The following is a 20,301-nucleotide window of genomic DNA, read 5'->3' as shown; positions in this document are numbered from 1 at the left end:
GGTGTGAAAAGCCTGGAGGAAGAAAACAAAAGGAACATAAGGATAAACTAAGAGGAGGAAAAGAAAGCATACTCTCTCTAGTTTTAGGACTAGACATCGTTACTTGTAAAAAATACAACAGATGAAATAAAAGAAGGATATACATGTATATATGAATAGTGTTTATAATATCTATATATCAAGGAGACTATATGAAGGAGTGATTGTGCCAACAGCACTGTATGGGGGCAGAAACATGGAACATAAGAGAGGAAGAGAGAAGGAGTTTGAATGTGTTTGAGATGAGGTGTCTGAGAAGTATGATGGGGGTTACTAGGCTGGATAGAGTGAGAAATGAGGAGGTGAGGAGGAGAACAGGGGTGGAAAGGGGGTTGGGAGATAGGGTTGATGAAAGAGTATTAGGATGGTTTGGACACATGGAAAGAATGAGTGAAGAAAGACTAGTAAAAGAGGTATGGAAGGCAGATGTGGAGGGAGTGAACATGAAGGGACGTCCTAGGATGAGGTGGATGGATGGGGTGAAGGGGGCTTTGGGGAAGAGGGGAATGTCTGTTGAGGAAGGACAGGAGAGGACAGAAGACAGAAGTGAGTGGAGAATGGTTGTATATGGATGATGTTATGATGCATGAGGTGGAATGGGTGAGGTAGTATGTGTGAGCAAATTTTGACGCAGCCCGAAGGGATTTCTCCCCGTCTTCGCCTTTATGCATGGGGGGACAGAGAGGGGGGGGTCGCCGATTTAATGAAGCTGCCTTACTGTGGATATGCTGTGTCTTGCGACACTGCTTCTGACCCAGGGCAGTGGACAAGGTGCAGGGATGACCCGTCATCCAGGAGGTGCTAAGATGAGAGGGAGGGTGGAGGGGTGTGGAGTGTATTCAGGGATGGAATGGGTGGGAATGATTTTATGCCTTTTCCTTTTTGGCTACCTCCCTTGTAAGGGGGAAAAAGCCTTGGTATATGTATGTATATACCAAGGGCTTTTCCCCCCTTACTAGAGAGGTAACCATGTCAAAAGGCAATTACCCACTCCTATCCATTTCACTCCCATCCACCACCCTTTGTTCCCACTCACCTTAATACTACAATTCATTATATATTAGTCTAAGTGCCTTGGGGGATTAAAAAGTGTAATGAGAAATAAACATTTGGGAATGGATGCAAAGAGATTGTATGAAGGAGTGATTGTGCCAACAGCACTGTATGGAGCAGAGACATGGAATATAAGAGAGGAAGAGTTTAAATGTGTTTGACATGAAAAGTTTGAGAAGTATTTTAGGGGTTACAAGGTTGATAGAGTGAGAAATGAGAAGGTGAGAAGGAGACCAGAGGTAGAAAAGGAGATGGGTGATTGGGTTGATGAAAGAGTATTGGGATGGTTTGGACACATGGAAAGAATGGATGAAGAAAGATTAGTAAAAGAAGTGTGGAAGGAGGAGGTGGATGGAGTGAGCACAAGGGGATGAAAGAGGATGAGATGGATGGATGGGGTGAAAGGGGCATTGAGCAAGAGGGAGATGTCTGTTGAGGAAGGAAGAGAGAAGGCAGAAGATAGGGGTAAGTGGAGAATGGTTGTGTATGGATGATACTGTGATGCATGGAAGGAATGGGGGGGGAGTTAAGGAGTGGTTATGTATGAATGATATTTTGATGCAACCTGAAAGAACTTCTCCCCATCTTCAATGTAGCTGCATGAGGGGATGGAGAGGAAGGGTCACCGATTAAATGAAGTGCCCTTGCTGTGGATGTGCTGTGTCTTGCTACATTGTTTCTGACCCAGAGCGATGGACAAGATGCAAGGATGATCTGTCATCCAGGAGGAGCCAAGATGAGAGGGAGGGAGGGGTGGTGAATGGGGATGAAATAGATGGGAGTGGAATTATGCCTTTTGACTTTGGCTACCTCCCTTGTAAGGGGGAAAACCGTTAGTATATGTATGGTATATGTATAATCTAATGAGGCTAACTTACCCAGCCATAGGATCCAGAGCAATCCCACGAGGTTTGTTGAGCATTACGTCCATAAGTGTTATACATATTGTCAATGTTCCATTGCACATAAAAATCATTCCTCTACTGTCTAACATATACCAATTTCCAGTCACCCAGTCTCTTGCCATATGTTGAATATCTGCACAATGAATAAGGTAACAAGAATTATTATAACAATAATGATGAACTATGTGTGATGAAAATTACAAAATAAATAGATAAATGAATAATAATAATATTCAATTTTTTTCATCTAGCACTCACAACTGAACAGATATAAGTAAAGTATTTTCATTTTACTGTTACTGTGTTGAAACACTAAATCTTACACTAGATGGCACAAAATTATCCCTACAGAAATGAGTAAGGTACTAATGATATGCACCAAACACAATTTAATGAATACCCACCATCAAGTCCATAAAAAGGTAGTTGAGCCAATGTCCAGGTAACATTCATATCATCAATCAAGGCACAAGTAAATGTGGGATACGAAAATTCAAATGTTATCCAACATACTGAAATATAATATAAAGGAAAATTAATAAGATTTAAATACTTTTTATATACATAATTAAAAAATTAGAATTTATACACAATAAATGTAACATGAAAACAACTGTGAATACAACTCATATGAATGTGTTCCACAATTATTACCAACAATCAAACATACCCTAACAGGAAAATCATGTTACCCTATGCTTACAAAAATAAATTTTCAACATAATTACAAAGATTTGGTAAGAAATTATACAAATGTGTGGCTTTTCATTGCATTGATGCAGAAGTATTAAAAAACAAAAAGTCAAAGACTTCATCCGTGTCAGATTAGAACATGCAGCAGTGATCTAATAATAATGTATGGGGAATGAGTTATACTCATGGAGTTACATCTCTCTGCCTCCATTAATCAAACTTTTATTCAAATGGGCAATTTAGAATACCACAATCCTATTGCAAGTCACAATGGAGCACACTTATCAATCATGTTGCCTATATTGTGACTCACCAACATGATCATGAGTGGCAGTCAATAAATCAACAAATCTTAACAACTTGGAACATAATCCTACCTGTTCTATTTCTATGATCAAAATCAATGGCAACAGCATTTTTTACTTTAACTACTCCAACAGTTTTAATATTGGATTCATCAAGGTAGAGCAGTTCAATGCCTTCACTGGCAGCTATCAATAACATAGGGGGCTCATCTTCAGGTTCTAAAACATGTAAAATAAAATTAATCGTAAACAGCAGTCATCTTAAAAAAATTGCACAGATCTGTATTGCATTCATAATAAACTATTTTAAGGGAGCCAGTGTTTTGAAATGCAGGAAAATCTGTTCTTAACCTTCACAGGAATAATGTATTCAGGATCTTCTTTTCAAAATCACATCGAGCATATGTTTTATGAGACAATGTGAATGTAAACTTACCATTAATACCTTCACAGTGAGTTTGATTTACTAATCTATAGCCTGTTACACATGAGCAGTCATTGGATTCCTGAGTATTTGTACACAATTGGTCACATGCACCTTCAATATCACATTCATTTGAATCTGTCAATGGAAAATACAAAACACATCAATGAATGAACAATGTGAAACAATGAACAAAATCAAACAAGGATCTCCTAATATCATAAATCACAAAACTTAAAAGGACTTAAAATAAAACATCCTGATTTTTTCTGTTGGACTGCTTGTAGAGCAGAAATAGAAAAAATAAGTAAATAAAAAATAAGACATCATACATATCTGAATCATTTGTTCCCTTACATAATGTATGAAGAACAAATTAATTGCAAACTACTGTACAACATGATAACCTACACTATCAGTAAAATTTCAAGTCATTCCTCAAAGCACAATGGAAATTAAGTTGGAAACTAGGAAATGGGTTGCTTAAACCTAATATTATATGCCCAATATCTAGTGCAAAAAATTTCCAACTACTGGTATGTGCAATAAATGGGTACATAGTGAAAACATCTACTAGATCCTGACTACAAATTTTTATGTATGTACATTTCCACTTCTGATTTCATGATGTAAGGTTATTTAATCTAATAAGAATAATGTATCTAGAACACATCATATCTAAACTGTCATGCAAACTGTGATTCTACTGTTCTTTTATATAAATTGTGCCTCTTAGCTGACATACAACAGTATTTTCAACAACATACTATTAATACTTTTTGAACATGTACAGCTCATCCTTAATGACTAAACTTCTTCCTACTTAAAAAAGAGAGACCCAGGGCAATGAACCAATTGGTTCTCATTAAAATACAGATATGTTTTAGATGATGCCAAAATCTCTGGTTATGATGCATAACCATCTGATACAAGGTAAACCTTGGATTACTTTTCAGTGCAGCCATTCTTTCATTTTTTCAAATTAAACTTCCATAGTTTTCTTTATTTGTGTGGTCAAACCATGAGTTTCTATGTGGCAACTAAACTGAAGATTACTAAGTTACTAGCAATTTGGGAATGGATGTTAAGAGGAGATTGTATGAAAGACTGATTGTGCTGACAGCACTGTATGGGCCAGATACATGGAACATAAAAGAGGAAAGAGTTTTAATGTGTTTGAGATGAAATACCTGAAAAGTAAGGTAGGGGTTACTAGGCTGGATAGAGTAAGAAATGAGGAAGTGATGAGAGGGGGGTGAAAAGGGAGCTGGAAGATAGGGTTGATGAAAGAGTATTGGGATGGTTTGGACACATGGAAAGATGAGTGAAGAAAGATTAATAAAAGAGGTGTGGAAGGTAGAGGTGGAAGGCGTGAACATGAAGGGCTGACCAAGGATAAGATGGATGGATGGATTGAAAGGGGCATTAGGAAAGAAGAGAATGTCTGTTTCGGAAGTAAGAGAGAAGACAGAAGATAGGGGTGAGTGGAGAATGGTTGTTTATGGGTGATACTGTGATGCATGGAAAGGAGTGGGTGGGGGATAGGGGTATGTGTGAATGATATTTTGATGCAGCCTGAAGGTAGTTCTCCCTATCTTCTCTTTTTCTGCATGAGGGGACACAGAGGGGGGGGGGGGGTTTGCCTTGCTGTGGATGTGCTGTGTCTTGCTACATTGCTTCTGACCCAAGACAGTGGGCAAGATGCAGGGATGACCTCTCATCCAATAGGAGCCAAGAAAAGAGGGAGGGAGGGGTGGTGAATGGGAGTGGAGTATTGTGGGGATGAAATGGGTAGGAGTGGATTTATGCCTTTGACTTTGGCCACCTCCCTTGTAAGGGGGAAAAAGCTGTTGGTATATGTATCTACCAGCAATATCAGTAAGTGTTACTTTTGTCAGTCAAGTTCTCACACTACAATCTTTCTACCACTGACATCTCTTCTTTGCTGCATAGTTTTATTGAAACAGTGACAATGACACGGATTACCTGCCTTCCATCAATAACAATAATGATGATGCTGGATGAATGGCAAGTACTAGACATTCTTAAGATAACAGACGATGGTTAGCCTGGTTATAGAATTAAGCAAGTTAAAGAGTAGAAACACAAGTTATGACAAAGCTCATAAGTGGGGGGGGGTTAAATTATAATTTCATAAGACTTGTTTGCATTGCTTTATCATCATTTTTCAAATAATGCATTGTATTTTTCATTAATTGTACAGGAATATGGTTAGTCTAGGGATATGGAGAGAGCTCATGATCTATAGATATTTGACACATATATATATATATCGCTGTTACGTAACCCCACAAGTGGTAAGAGACCATTGTGTTAGACTAGATCATATTCTGATTTCATATACGTATACATACATACATACATATACCAAGGCTTTTTCCCCCTTACTAGGGAGGTAGCCAAAAAGGAAAAGGCATAAAATCATTCCCACCCATTCCATCCCCGAAAACACTCCACACCCCTCCACCCTCCCTCTCATCTTAGCACCTCCTAGATGACGGGTCATCCCTGCACCCTGTCCACTGCTCTGGGTCAGAAGCAGTGTTGCAATGACAGTCAATTTAGAGAAAAAGGATAATGACTAAAACTTTGAAGCTGCAGTACTGTGACTAATATCAACTTAAGTTAGGTTAGAACTCAGGAGTACTAATTAAATATTCTTTGATCTTTGACTTTAACACTTTAAACTATTTGAACCACTTTATAGCTGTCATGCAATAAAAACATGCACACCAGGCAAGTACCTAATCTAACCTTAATGAATTCATTCATATAAATTAGCCTTTTCTGGCTTACCCATACCAGAGGTCCTTTCCTCACATGTTCCTCATTTTTCTACAAAATCTGGTGCAGTAAATCAATATTACCACTCATTAAAAAGGAGTCCTATGCCTCAGAAATACTTTCTTATATTCATCCTTTAACAAATCTGCCTCTCTCACCTGTTTACAATTCATTTAACCAACACCTGATTTTTTTTCTTTTTTCTCATTGGCAAAAATGATGTGGATGTACTGTGTCTTGCTGCATTGCATTTGACCCAGGGCAGTTGGCAGATGCAGGGATGACCTGTCATCCATGAGGAGCTGAGATGGGAGGGGTGGAAAGGGTGGTGGAGGGGAGTGAGATGGGCAGGAATACAGTAGGTACATGATTCTGACTTAGCTACCTCCCTTATAAGGGGGAGAAAAAGTTCTTGGTAGATAGATTGGCAACAACTAGCAATTCTGTCCTTGGTGACAATATCATAAGGTGAAATCATAGATGTAGTAAAGGAAAAAGTTAATATGGACAGGAGAAATGGTGGAGAATAGAAGTTGGAAGTGATCAGAATTATTTCATAAATGGAAACTAGTCTCTAATCATAAACAAATGTTGTGTGATCCAGGTCACATAGTAATGTAACCTGTATATACACCTAGGAAGTCTCTTAATCCAACATTCGCCAACTGCCACTTATGCAGACATTTGGGCCCAGGACATAAACCCACTTCAGAAATTAGCCCAGGACATAATATACCAGCAATTCCCAAAGTGGGTTTATGTCCTGAGCCCAAACTTCTGTTCAAGTGGCAGTTGGAGAGTGTTGGATTATGACATTTAGGTGTAACCAAAGGACTTCTCCCTTCAAAAAGGAGGTAGCCCAGCCAAGGCATGTACCCAGCCTCCACCCATCCCATACACATACACACCCTTACAAAAAAATCTCTTAGCTCCTTGTGGATGAAAGGCCATCCCAGCTTTCCAAACATTGCCTTGGGTCAGCAATAATGCAGCAAGACACAGCACATCCACAAAACTTATTCAGTAAGTACTCCAAACAGGACTAGTTTGGTCAATATAAGGTATAATTTACTGTATGTGCAAAACATAACTACACAGGAGACACAGATCACATCAATATTACATTGCCCTTCCAGACAGCAACACAATATCTCTATTAAAATGAGTGACTTATGGGCTGTGGTCAACTTCCTGGGGACCATGGGTTTCTTGCATGAGAGAACCAAGGAAATGAAGTGAACAAGTGAATATACTTTATTGTCATTTTGTCTCCAAAAGTAAACTATATTAAAGAGTTCAATGAGTGATCTTCCAGTACAAAACTCAAAAGCTTTCAAAGAACCAGTTCCTCCTATTTCCTTACATAGTTCATATGAGCCCATTAAAAAATCTGAACACTTTCATGGCATTGTTCTTGATAAAGTCACACAATGTTATTCAACTCAGAAGGGCCTCCGAGCCTAAAGAAGTTAAAAACTATATGAATTAACATAAAAAAGTCCCTTGGCCACTTTAATATTTTGTTTTGAGTAATGCCAGATGAGTTTATTTAGCTTATATATGTATATATAGATACACACACATACATATCTTAAAAAAAAAAAGGGGGGGGGGGGTTAAGGAGCTAACTTCTTCCACACAGTGGCATAGGTTTAGTTTTGGTCAGTGCCACATTATTTCATTCAGCTGAGGGGTAAATTAGAGTCTTGGCAGATCAGCACCCTTTTTAATCCATTTGTCTTCTGATCAAATGAATAAGTCTGGGTTGAGCCTCATCCGAAATCCACCTTCATGAGGGTTGAAAACTGCAGTAGACAATACAACGATAAGCACCAATTAAAAGATTAGCTTAAAACTACCCTAAACCTAATCACTTAAAACTCACCAACGCATTCTGTCTTATTGGGTTCCTGCCCTTTGGGACAAAAGCAGAGAGGGCCCTTACTGCTGGGCTTGCAACCATGTTGGCACTCCGAGTTATGGCACTGATCCTCACCTGAAGCAAAAGGGGCTTTTCGTGGTGCTGTTTACAAAGTTCATAATGCTTTCCAGCTGCTTCTTATGAAGCAAAGAGATTGGAAAAAAAAAAAAAAAAAAGTGAATATATTGAGGATGTCTTTGGAAACCCTAATAATCTTTTCTTCACTGTGTCTGTATCTGTGTTTGTATTTCCCTAATTGTAGTATGCAGGAAAAAACGACACTTATGGGGTCCCATCTATGTGTGTGTGTTTGTTTATTTATGCTTGTGTTTCAGTGTGTGTGTGTGTGTATTTACCTAGTTGTATCATACGGGAAGGAAGCTATGCTCGTAGTGCCCCATTTTTGTATCTTTCAGCATCAAGTTTGTTCTTAAATTCTTGTAGTGTGTGTATTTACCTAATTGCATTTACCTAGTTATATTATACATGTGTGTGTGTGTTTGTTTTACCTAGTTATAGTATACAGGATTGGAGCTATGCTCATGGGGTCCTGTCTCTTTGCCTACATTTATGAAACCTTGCCCTAAATTCATTTATAGATTTGACTTGGATTGTATTTTCATCCAATTTATTCATTAAGTCTACATTCTATGAGGAAAGATATACTGTACTTCCTAACATTTTCCAAACAAGTTTGCTGTTTACAAAACAGACAAGAACAACCTTTTGGGCCACAATACATGTATAAAAACCCATCCAACCATCCCTCCCATTTCAGCACTTCTGGGACGAGGAACTGCCCAATCTACTGTCATGAAAAAAATAACTTTTTAATTCTGGCTAAGATGTGATCAATACATAACCAATAAAACTTTGGTCAACTATGTGTGGATCTATACTAAAGTAGGAACAAAATAAAATGTTGTGGCTAAAATACTTCCTAGAGCATGCCCAATTCTAAGCACTATCATTCACAGTCATATTTTGCAGTTCATGCTCTATACAATAATTACAACCATAACAGTGTATATTATCATCTAAACCTGAAAACAGCTAGACAAAATATGTACAGTTTATTTCATGTCGTCACAGTATATGAATACTTGATACAGAAACTTATATATACTTGTACTATATGTGAAATATCAATTATAGGAGAAGCTGACCATATGTAGGATAATTAGGATATAATGGTTACAAAGGAATTAATGGTCATCCCAACCATGGGGATGCCCCTATAATGAAAATGGAACTTAATAACAATGTCTATGTAAACTGAAAAAATGATGGTGAAAAAAGTGACCACAATGATGGCCAACATTAAATGCAGCTAAACCAAAAGTTTAATTAAATACCACAGAAGGGCCCCTCGTCACTATGGTCGGGGCAGTCAAATCTGCCATCACAAAGCTGTTCCCGGGGGCGGCACGTGATCTCATCCTTGCAACGGAAGAAGTTGGGTGAGCAAGGGTTCCCTTCGATGCCTGAAGGACAGGAGAGGAAGAACAAAAGTTAGGGGACTCAATATGCTAGTAGAACTAAGCTGTTACCCTATCACAAGGAACAGTACTACAAAGCCTAGCATGGGTTTCATTTATTGCAGAACAGGAGACCTGGGAATTGGGGAACAGATATACAGTACTATCACAACTGATGTGAAATAACTGAAGTTGATTTATAAGAGCACTTGCAAATGAACTTCTGAGCAAAATTTTCTTGCTGCCTGTACAAGAGAAGAACTGAGTGTTGGGGAATCTAGTGTGAAAATACATTCACTACAGTATAAACAGCATTGGGATGCTTGCTGGCCAAGTGGAGTATTGGATAATTGGTATTTGCGATGGAGATCAAGAGTGGAGGCAGTTCAAATCCTGCCTAGCAAACAATTTCTTCTACCCTGTACTTACAAGTCACAGGATCTTCATCTGAAGTGTCCCCATATCCACAGTCTGGTTCACCATCACAAACCCAGCCTTTCAAAAGACATCTTCCTGAAACTTCACACGTGAAGTGCTCAGCTTGACAAGTAAGTGGGGCTGAAAAGACAGAAAATGAAACTTTTATAATACATAATTCTAAAATTACCATGAGAACTAATAATGTAAAGTAAATCACACACACACACACATTATATGTATATGTATATATATATATATATATATATATATATGTATATATATATATATATATATATATATATATATATATATATATATATATATATATATATTATTCATTTCAACTACGATTTAATTCCCCAAGAGATAAAGGTTGCCACTCATGCTCCACTAAGATGCAATAACACGATCCTCCATTTAACGGACCTCGATGCAATGGATCCTCGATTTAGCGTACAAAAATTACCCTATGTTATTGAGCCGGACGATGGCTCAATCGTCCATTGATGTATACAGTTGTCCAAGTCATTCATCTATTGTTGCGCGATACTTAACATCAACCCGTACCTGCACCATATCGCCCAAGAAAGAACTTTATTTCTGTTCATTTATTTCATATTTACCTGTTGTGTGTGTTGAAACTAATCAATACAATTTTACCATATTACTTTCAGGCACAGTAAAAGAAAATAATAAATGTATACCGTGCCAAACTGCCAACAACGGTCATTTGTCCGTTATTTGCCGATTCGGTCCGTTCTGTTTACATTTTGCGGGAACGGACAGGTCCTTGCAGGCTTGCACGCATTTGTCCGTTAAAATGGAGGGTCGAGTGTAATAATAATAACGACAACAGTAGTAGTAGTAGTAATTAATAATAATCATTAATAATAATAATAATAATAATAATAATAATAATAATAATAATAATAATAATAATAATAATAATAATAATAATAATAATAATAATAATAAAATATTTCAGCTGGTGGTGATGACAAGGAACAAGAACAACAATGAAGAAATTAGGGACACTCACGGCAATCTGGAGTCTCGTCGGAGTAGTCGTGGCAGTCGGGCGAGTAATCGCAACGCCACCGCTTCGGGATGCACTTGAGGCCGTCGGCGCACGCAAATTCATCCTCCTGACACCGCCCTGCAATTCAACAATCAGCGATCAGTCTCTGTGATTTATCTCTGTCTGTCTGCTGAAGAGGATCACAATTGGTAGTCTTAATATGTAGAATTTATAGCATTCTCTCTATCTCTCAGCCTCCTTCCCTCTCTCTCTTTCTCCCTCCTTCTCTCTTTTTCTCTCTATCTCTCTCTATTAGTGTTTTCTGTTTATTTTTTGAACATGTTACTACATTTTTGGCGATATATATATATATATATATATATATATATATATATATATATATATATATATATCTTTCTAACACACTCAAACACGCGTGCGCGCGCTTGTCCTGAAATTAGCTCAAATTGTATATTGTCAATGTATCACTGCATCAGTGTTAACTAAAGAAACCGATTATTACTATCATCATTATTACTATTACACACATATACATATGATGCACACGCACTGCATTACGAGGGGGCGTGCAAGGAGAAGCATAAACAAGTGGTCCTCCTTCAAAGGGACATAAGTAACCGCATCAAGACATAAAACAATCAAGTCCAAGGTCCAAGTGCCACTCGAAGAACATGGAGGGTTGCCCTCCCCTCCCACCCTCCACACTCCCCTGACCTCTGCTGTAGATTGTAGCGCTGTGGGTGCCCCTACGGACCTGAGTCATGTAGCAACCGGACCTTAGCTCCGGAGATGCCCTCTCGGGTCTTCCTCGGACAAGTGACCTCGATTTTGACCTTGATCTTTGCTACGCTTCCGCACAAAGGTTACGCCTTGACCTTCCCCTAATATATACATGACCTTCATAGCCCAGTTTCCGGTGTGGGTGGCCTGAACTAAAGGCGATTTTCTTCAGCTGTAGAGAGGACCACGGCCAATTAATTCTATTCAGGAAAGGGTCTACCAATGAGTGTAAACGGACGAGGTTAGCAGAGTTGGGCGCGTTACCGTCTGCGTTACAGAAAAATCCGTCAATGCGTATTATATATATATATATTATATATATATATATATATATATATATATATATATATATGTATACATATATATATCGGTAACGCACTACCTGTCCGTCGGTAACGCGCCCAGCTCTGGAGGTTAGGTCTGGACGGTCTGGATATGAGCGTTCCGTTCGAAAGTCCTTTTCATGGTTCGCAGTGAAACAGAGAAAACTTAAAATAGAAAATAAAGTAGATAAAACAGATCAAATTATGTGAATGATAAATTATATTTTTAACTGATAAATATACGAAGACAACAAAAATAGAATTACCCCCCTTTTCAATGAACACGCACACACACACACACATATACAGTATTTATATATATATATATATATATATATATATATATATATATATGTGTGTGTGTGTGTGTGTGTGTGTGTGTGTGTGTGTGTGTGTGTGTGTGTGTGTGTGTGTGTGTGTGTGTGTGTGTGTACAACACTGAATGGGTCCCAGTGATTAGAGATATATTTTATCAACCACAATGCACTTTAATTCTAAGCCATATAGGCGCATGCAGAAATTGTAACGTGGTACGCCCGAGGACTCGAACCTATGCGGCGAGAACGTTACCAGTGCCGAGTGACTTATGGTGTATTGGTCTAAGTCACTCGGCACTGGTAACGTTCTCGCCGCATAGGTTCGAGTCCTCGGGCGTACCACGTTACAATTTCTGCATGCGCCTATATGGCTTAGAATTAAAGTGCATTGTGGTTGATAATATATATATATATATATATATATATATGTATATATATAGAGAGAGAGAGAGAAAGAGAGAGAGATAGATATTTGTATATACACATATTCACATACACAAATCCACATAAACACACATTCACGTATACCCAAATGCACATGTACACACATTCACATATACACAAATGCACATGTACACACATTCATATATACACAAATGCACATGTACACACATCCACATATACACAAATCCTCATATACACACATTCACGTATACACGTAATTATTCATAACTGAGGATCAAGAATACAGAGCAAGTTGGAACTGTACATAAAATTATGATATACTGGATAGTAGGACACGAGACCCGACGAGCGTTGTTCATTTCCTGTAAGCTAAATACAATTATGTAAATTCAGCAGCCCAACTCGGTCTAAACTCGGCCTATACAGAGTCGAGGAAAGACTCTGTGAAGGAGGCGACCGGCCGAGCGTCCGGGGGAGGGTCGGGATTCTGTACGAGTATAAGGTGTCGCCATCCTATACGAGAGAATGCGGTCGCTGATGTAAGGCGGGGGGAAGGGGGGGGAAGTGGAGGAGGGGGAGGACGGGGGGAAGAAATATCGTGAGGAGTAAAAGGAAGAGGAAGGAGAGGAGGAACAGGAGGAAGAGAATGAATGCGAGGAAGAAGAGGCGAAGGAAAATGAGGAAGGGATGGATGAGGGGGAGAAGAAATATCGTAAGGAGGAAAAGGAAGAGGAAGGAGAGGAGGAAAAGGAGGAAGAGAACGAGAGCGAGGAAGAAAAGGCGGAGGAAAAGGAAGAGGGGGAGGAGGAAAAGAAGGAAGAGAGGGAGGAGGAGGAGGAGGAAGGGGAGAGGCAAGGGAAAGACGGGGGGAAGAAATATCGTGGGGAGTAAAAGGAAGAGGAAGGAGAGGAGGAAAAGGAGGAAGAGAACGAGAGCGAAGAAGAAAAGGCGTGGAGGAAAATGAGGAAGGCGGGGAGGGGAAGGGGGAAGGGGAGGATGGGGGAAGAAATATCGTGAGGAGTAAAATGAAGAAGAAGGAGAGGAGGAACAGGAGGAAGAGAACGAGAGCGAGGAGGAAGAGGCGGCGGAGGAGGACGGGGAGGAGGAAAAGAAGGAAGGGAGGGACGAGGAGGAAGGGGGAAGAAATATCGTGGGGAGTAATAGGAAGAGGAAGAAAAGGAGGAACAGGAGGAAGAGAACGAGAGCGAGGAAAAAGAGGCGGAAGAGGAGGAGGAGGAGGAAAAGACGAGAAGGAAAAGAAAGTGGAGGAAGGGAGGGAGGAGGACGGAAAGAAAGAGGAGGAAGACGAGAAGATGGAGGAAGAGGAGGGGGAGGGGAAGGGGGAGGATGGGAAGAAGAAGAAGGAGAAGAAGAAGAAGAAGAAGAAGAAGAAGAAGAAGAAGAAGAAGAAGAAGAAGAAGAAGAAGAAGAAGAAGAAGAAGAAGAAGAAGAAGAAGAAGAAAAAGAAGAAGAAGAAGAAGAAGAAGAAGAAGAAGAAGAAGAAGAAGAAGAAGAAGAAGAAGAAGAAGAAGAAGAAGAAGAAGAAGAAGAAGAAGAAGAAGAAGAAGAAGAAGAAGAAGAAGAAGAAGAAGAAGAAGAAGAAGAAGAAGAAGAAGAAGAAGAAGAAGAAGAAGAAGAAGAAGAAGGAGAAGAAGAAGAAGAAGAAGAAGACGCGAGAGAAGTCAGTCCACGGAGGCCAACATCTTGACCACAGATCCTACAGTCCCGAGATGGCAGTTAGCCATGCAAACAAGGTCATCATATTAAAACAACAGAGCAGGACTAGCAGTAATGGTTATAAAATGGACAAATTTAGATTTAAAAAGGAAAAAGGCTAGAATTGGTTTACTAATAGGGTGGTCGACGAATGGAATAAACTTAGTAACCATGTAGTAAGCGCTGAAACTATCAGTTGTTTTAAGAAACGATTAGACAGCTTTATGGATGGGGATGACAGGTGGTGATGGATACGGAGCTGCCTAGTGTAGGCCTTATGGTCTCTTGCAGTCTCTTTCATTCTTATGTTATGTTCTTATATTCTCCTTCGCCCCAGTGAGGCACTTGCAGGAGAGGGGGGGGGGAGCGCGGACCCCCCGGTTGAAGGATGTCTTTATCGATCGAGACACCCGAGGGTAAAGGTAAGGGGAGTTACGTGGAGTTATATGAACAAACGGATTTACATGGACAAACAGCAGAGACCTATTGGTCCTTACATGGCTGTTTCGATACCTGACCTATGTTTTAACTATACAAGAGCAAATCATTCGAACCGGGGATTTGTTACTAAGTAAATGTCGAGACGTTTATTAAATATCTCTACACAGAAACAAAGAGGAGGAAGAGGAGGAAATGTAAGAGGAATGGGAGAGAGAAGGGAAGGAGGGGGGAGGGAAGATGAGAAAAAAGGGATAGGGAAGGAGAATAGGGGAGGGGGGAGGGGGGGAGCTATGGGTAGAAAGATGGGGTGAGGAGTGACGGAAATGGACAGTGGGGAGGGTCGGGGTGGGGGAGGGGGGAACGGGGGATGTATGGGAAAGGGGGGAAATGTTGTGAGGGGGAAACAGGCAGGGGGGAGATGGGGGGAGAGGGGATCAGGTGAGGAGAGTAGGGGGTAGGGAGTGGCACTTCCCGTGAGGAAGCAACAGGAGGAAGAGCTCAGGCAGGGAGGGAGAGAGAGGGGGAGGGGGAGGGGGAGGGAGAGGGGAAGGGAGGGGAAAGTCCGAACTCGTTAAACGCTACCCCCCCCCTCAACACCAACCCTGAATAGAAAAGGGCTGGACTGCCCAATAACGAAGAAGGGGAGAAAGGAGAGGGGGGGGGTGGAGGTAAACGAGGAGGGGGAAGAGGACGAGGGGACAAGGAATAGGAGGGCGAGAAGGACAAGGAGGAGGAGCAGGAGGAGGAGTAGGAGGACGAAGAGGAGGACGAGGAGGAAAAGGAATAGGACGAAGAGGAGAAGAAGGAGAAGAAGGAGAAGGAGGAGGAGGAGGAAGAAGAGGAAGAGGAGGAGGAGATGAAGGAATATTACAAGGAGGAGGACGAGGAGGAGGAAGAGGAGGACGAGGAGGAGTACGAAGTGGAGGAGGAATAGGAAGACGAGAAGGAGAAATAGGAAGAGTGTAAAGATGCTGAGATAATGGCGATATTATTAATAATATGGAAAAACATGGAAGGGAGAAAAGGAGGGAAAAGAAGAAGGAAAGGGAGTAAGAGGTAGGAAAGTAGGAAAAGAAATAGGGGAGAAGAGAGGCAGAAAACAAGGGAAAAATAAGAAAGGAGGGAAGAAAGGTAAGAGAGGAAGAGAAAGAAAAAGAAAGGAAGGGAAGAAAGGAAGAAATCAAATGTTCTTTGTTTCCTCTTTCCTTGTCCTTAAGGCAATGCAAAGTCCGCGACAGTTAAAGAAAAGAAACAAATAAATATATATTTATGGTGAGACGTTGTGGCAAGTTGAGGAAGGTGGAAAAAAAAAGTCCTGACCGGTTTCGCTCTACGTTTCTTCTTCAGAAGAAGCGTAGAGCGAAACCGGTCAGGAATAAATTCGCAACTCGGAACTAGACCCGTGACTTCTTTTTTTCCACCTTCCTCATATATAAATATATATTTTTTCTAATCCTTTCCTTGCCTATGTTCCATTTTTTGCTGGTCTGTATTATTACAGCTTCCCCAGTCAGAGCAAAACAGTTCACATTAAGAAGTTCGCCTTTTTTTTTTTTTTTTTTTTTTTTTTATCTAGAACAGCTTCCGGCTCTGCCATCGCAAAATCAACTCCGAGAAAACAGACTGATTCTACTTCGAGACAGGAGTTCGATGGACGCCGGAAGTACTGTATTTCGAAGAACTTCTTCTAGAAATAGTTGTCGTTCTTCTAAAAATAGTCTTCTTTAAGAATTTTCTCCCAGCCCATCCCGCCAACCCCCCGATACGTCGCCTCGATCGCGCAATAAAGACGACGACGACGACATCGACGACGCCATTTATCTCCTCAGTAAGATGACATATTTTACGCATTGTGGCCCTAGGAGATTTTGTGAACCTCAGAGGGGGGGGGGAGTAGGGGGAGGACGAACTTTGCCCTGAAGGTTGGGAAGAGGTGGGGGGAGGGGGGGAAGGAAGAGGAGATCCTAATCAAGACCTTCAGAAGAAGATGATCACCCCCGTACCCTCCTCAGTTGCATCAAGCCTGTACTTTGTCACATCGAACTCTATCAAGTATGCAACTGTGGCTTCAGGAGCCTCCTCCTCCTCCACCTCTTCCTCCTCTTCCTCCTCCTCCTCCTCCTCTTCCTCCTCCTCCGCTGCAGGAATCGTCGACCCGACCAATCGATCGCCGACTCAAGTAGCTTGGGACTACGGATTCGTACCGCATCGCAGTACGTGGAGGCTCAAGCGTAACCCCCCACCTCTCCCACTTTCCCCCCTCCCCCCACACAGGCGGCCACCCCCATCCCCTCAATTCGCGCCCATGTAACGACCCCCCACCTCCACCCAATCCCTCCCCCACCCCACTTAAACTCCCATGATGGACTCCGTGGTAGACTTACCCCATGGATGGGCTCTTCCCCCCTCCCCCTGTGATTGGGGGAGAGAGGAGGGGGGGAGGGAGGGGAAGGGAAGGAGGCTTGGTTGGAGGAAAGGGGAGCGTGAAGTTGTTAAATACTTAGTCTTTGTTATACATTGCCAACATTTTCTTCTGCCTCACCCTCTTTCGCCACGACGGTGTGTTTTGAATATTTAATTCAGGTTAATAACGTCAGGCTGTTTCAGTAAGCACAAAAAGGGGCTTCGAGGATGGGGAGGGGGTAAGGGGGTAAAAACTATCACTCCCCCTCACACACACACACACACACACACACACACACACACACACACACACACACACACACACACACACACACACACACACACACACACACACAACTCGGTGGCGCGGTTGGTAGAGTCCCAGACTGTCAGTACGGCGGGGCCGGCGGTACCTGGTTCGAATCCTGCCCAGGGCTGATATTATTTCAGTATCGCTGTATTTCGAGTCGTTACTCCAACTCTCGTGGGCGGGGAGTTGGGTGTGTGTGTGCGTGTAAGGTCACAGCATTACCCATAGATCGGTCATACGAGCTCTTGAGCTCTTTTCCGGGAGGGAAATAGCTGTCGATCACGAGCCCAACACGTGATCCAAAGACCAAGGTGAATCACACACACACACACACACACACACACACACACACACACACACACACACACACACACACACACACACACACAGAGTAATAGATACATGGAATAAATTGAAAGAAAACAGTGAGTGCTAAAACTATACATGATTTTAAGAAAGAACTGGATGCAGAAAGATACAACTGCGGGTCACTACAAGCATAGCTCTTCTCCCGCAAAATACAACTAGGTAAATACACACACACACACACACACACACACACACACACACACACACACACACACACGAATCGATGGAGCAGTGGTTAGAGTTCCCGGCCGCCACTACGGCGGTCCGGGTTTGAATCCCACCCAGGGCTGAAATAATTTCACTATCACTGTGCTGCGAGTCGTTACTCCAACTCTCGTGGGTGGGAGTTGGGTGTGTGTGAGCGTGTAAGGTCATATACGAGCTCTAAGCTCTTCCGGGAGGGAAATAAATGTCGATCACGAGTCCAACACGTGATCCAAGATCGTGGTTAATCACACACACACACACACACACACACACACACACACACACACACACACACACACACACATACACACAACCTTCCAGCAGAACATTTCCCAGACTTCATCTTCATCAACATCAAACGTTCATTTTGGAATCTGGAACTGATGGCGCTGTATTCAAGAACCTTGCTGGATTTCCGACGACGACGACGATGAAGATACAATGACGACAATAGACGACGAAGATACACTGACGACGACGACAACAGACGACGAAGCCACAAAGACGACAAAATAAGACAAAACTACGACAACAGACGACGATGCAACGACGACGACTATGCTACAAAGATGACGACGAAGGTATAGACGAAGGTATAGACGACGATACAACGACGACGACGACGTTCAGACTGCGTTTATAACATAAGCTAAACTGTCCTTTCTCAGCTCGTATACAACAATAACCCTTTGCACCCTTAATAGGGCACACAACGTATTCGTGCACGTCGTTGGTTTAGACTGAGCAAGAGGGATCTAAGAGCCGACTGCATCATGATTGAGGAATAGGTAAAAAGGCCTTACTGGCAGTGAAATTCTTATTATATAATTTGAGATTTAATTGAGTGAAATACCATGAGTCGGATCAAAAAGCTATATACAAATGATGAGCTTCAATGCCTCTTCTCTACACACCCAAAAAATATATACCTAATGATAATGATAATAATAACAATGTTGATAATAATAATAATAATAATAATAATAATAATAATAATAATAACAATAATAATAATAATAATGATAATAATAACAATTAATTACAATAATATTAATACTTAAAACAATAATAATAACTATAATAATAATGAAAACTAGATAAAAAGAAGAAGAAAAAAACGCGACCTATTCAGGGCAACTTTGAGTAGATAACGACACTTGGGTCACGAACAAGACAAGACTGAATGAGTCTCTGAGCTATTTTTGTCTCTCAGGTGTCTGTCGGTCTGTCTGCTTGTGGTGGTGATAGTGGTGGTGGAACGTGGTGGTTGGTTGGTGGTTAATTGGTGGTGGTGGTTGGTTGGTGGTTAATTGGTGGTGGTGGTTGTTGTTGTTGGTGGTGGTATATGGTGGTGGTGGCGATATGTGGTGGTTGGTTGGTTTGTTGGTTGAGTGGTGGTTGTGGTGGTGGTATGTGGTTGTTGTTAGTAGTGATGGTGGCAGTGATGGTTGGTGGTTGGTGATAGAGATGATGAAGGTGGTGGTGTGTGATGAGAACTGGCACCCTTTGTAGAAGCGGCAACTAAGGCAGAGAACAAGGCTCAGAAGCCAATCAACGAGGCCTTTGCCCCCCCACCCCCCGAACACCAAATTTACATTTTGGTCCTTCCTGTACTTCATTTCCGTACAACTCCCTCAGCACGCTCCCTTTAACTCTGGCTGCCGTCAGGCGATTTTATTCACCTCCGCAACACCCGCCTCAGGATGCTGAAGGATAATCCAGGACATCCCCCACCCCCCACCAAAAAAAAAAAAAAAAAAAAGAGGTCAGGCTCAGATTGGCGATATAAGTACAGTTCCCTTCACTTCTAAGTACTAGAGTGGTCGACGTCTTACTAGTAAGTGAAGAGATAGGTAAACGTGTGGTGGAGTGGAAGGAGGATTCTTCAAGGTTAATATGAATGAAGGTGAAACTGGGAAGGGGGAATTTTTTGTAAGTGCATATGGGC

At 41.4% G+C, this 20,301-nt stretch overlaps 1 protein-coding gene across 3 annotated transcripts in view; it reads right to left on the bottom strand.

Annotated features, from left to right (window-relative positions):
- Window positions 1–20,301, bottom strand: part of LRP1 (LDL receptor protein 1) — a 494,362-nt gene that overhangs the window by 280,896 nt on the left and 193,165 nt on the right. For all 3 annotated transcript variants that reach the window (XM_076213442.1, XM_076213443.1, XM_076213444.1), the window contains 8 exons: window positions 11,083–11,199; window positions 10,053–10,181; window positions 9,501–9,629; window positions 8,110–8,220; window positions 3,432–3,557; window positions 3,068–3,214; window positions 2,402–2,509; window positions 1,971–2,130 (listed from right to left, as the gene is read on the bottom strand). In XM_076213442.1, coding sequence (XP_076069557.1) covers window positions 1,971–2,130; window positions 2,402–2,509; window positions 3,068–3,214; window positions 3,432–3,557; window positions 8,110–8,220; window positions 9,501–9,629; window positions 10,053–10,181; window positions 11,083–11,199 — 1,027 coding nt within the window. The remainder of the gene's footprint in view (window positions 1–1,970; window positions 2,131–2,401; window positions 2,510–3,067; window positions 3,215–3,431; window positions 3,558–8,109; window positions 8,221–9,500; window positions 9,630–10,052; window positions 10,182–11,082; window positions 11,200–20,301) is intronic.

This window comes from Oratosquilla oratoria, chromosome 31 (genome assembly GCF_046742065.1).
Source record: "Oratosquilla oratoria isolate Oo_2021 chromosome 31, ASM4674206v1, whole genome shotgun sequence".
In the NCBI taxonomy this organism is placed as follows: Eukaryota; Metazoa; Arthropoda; class Malacostraca; order Stomatopoda; family Squillidae; genus Oratosquilla; species Oratosquilla oratoria.
This window is presented reverse-complemented; position numbering and strand designations above follow the sequence as displayed.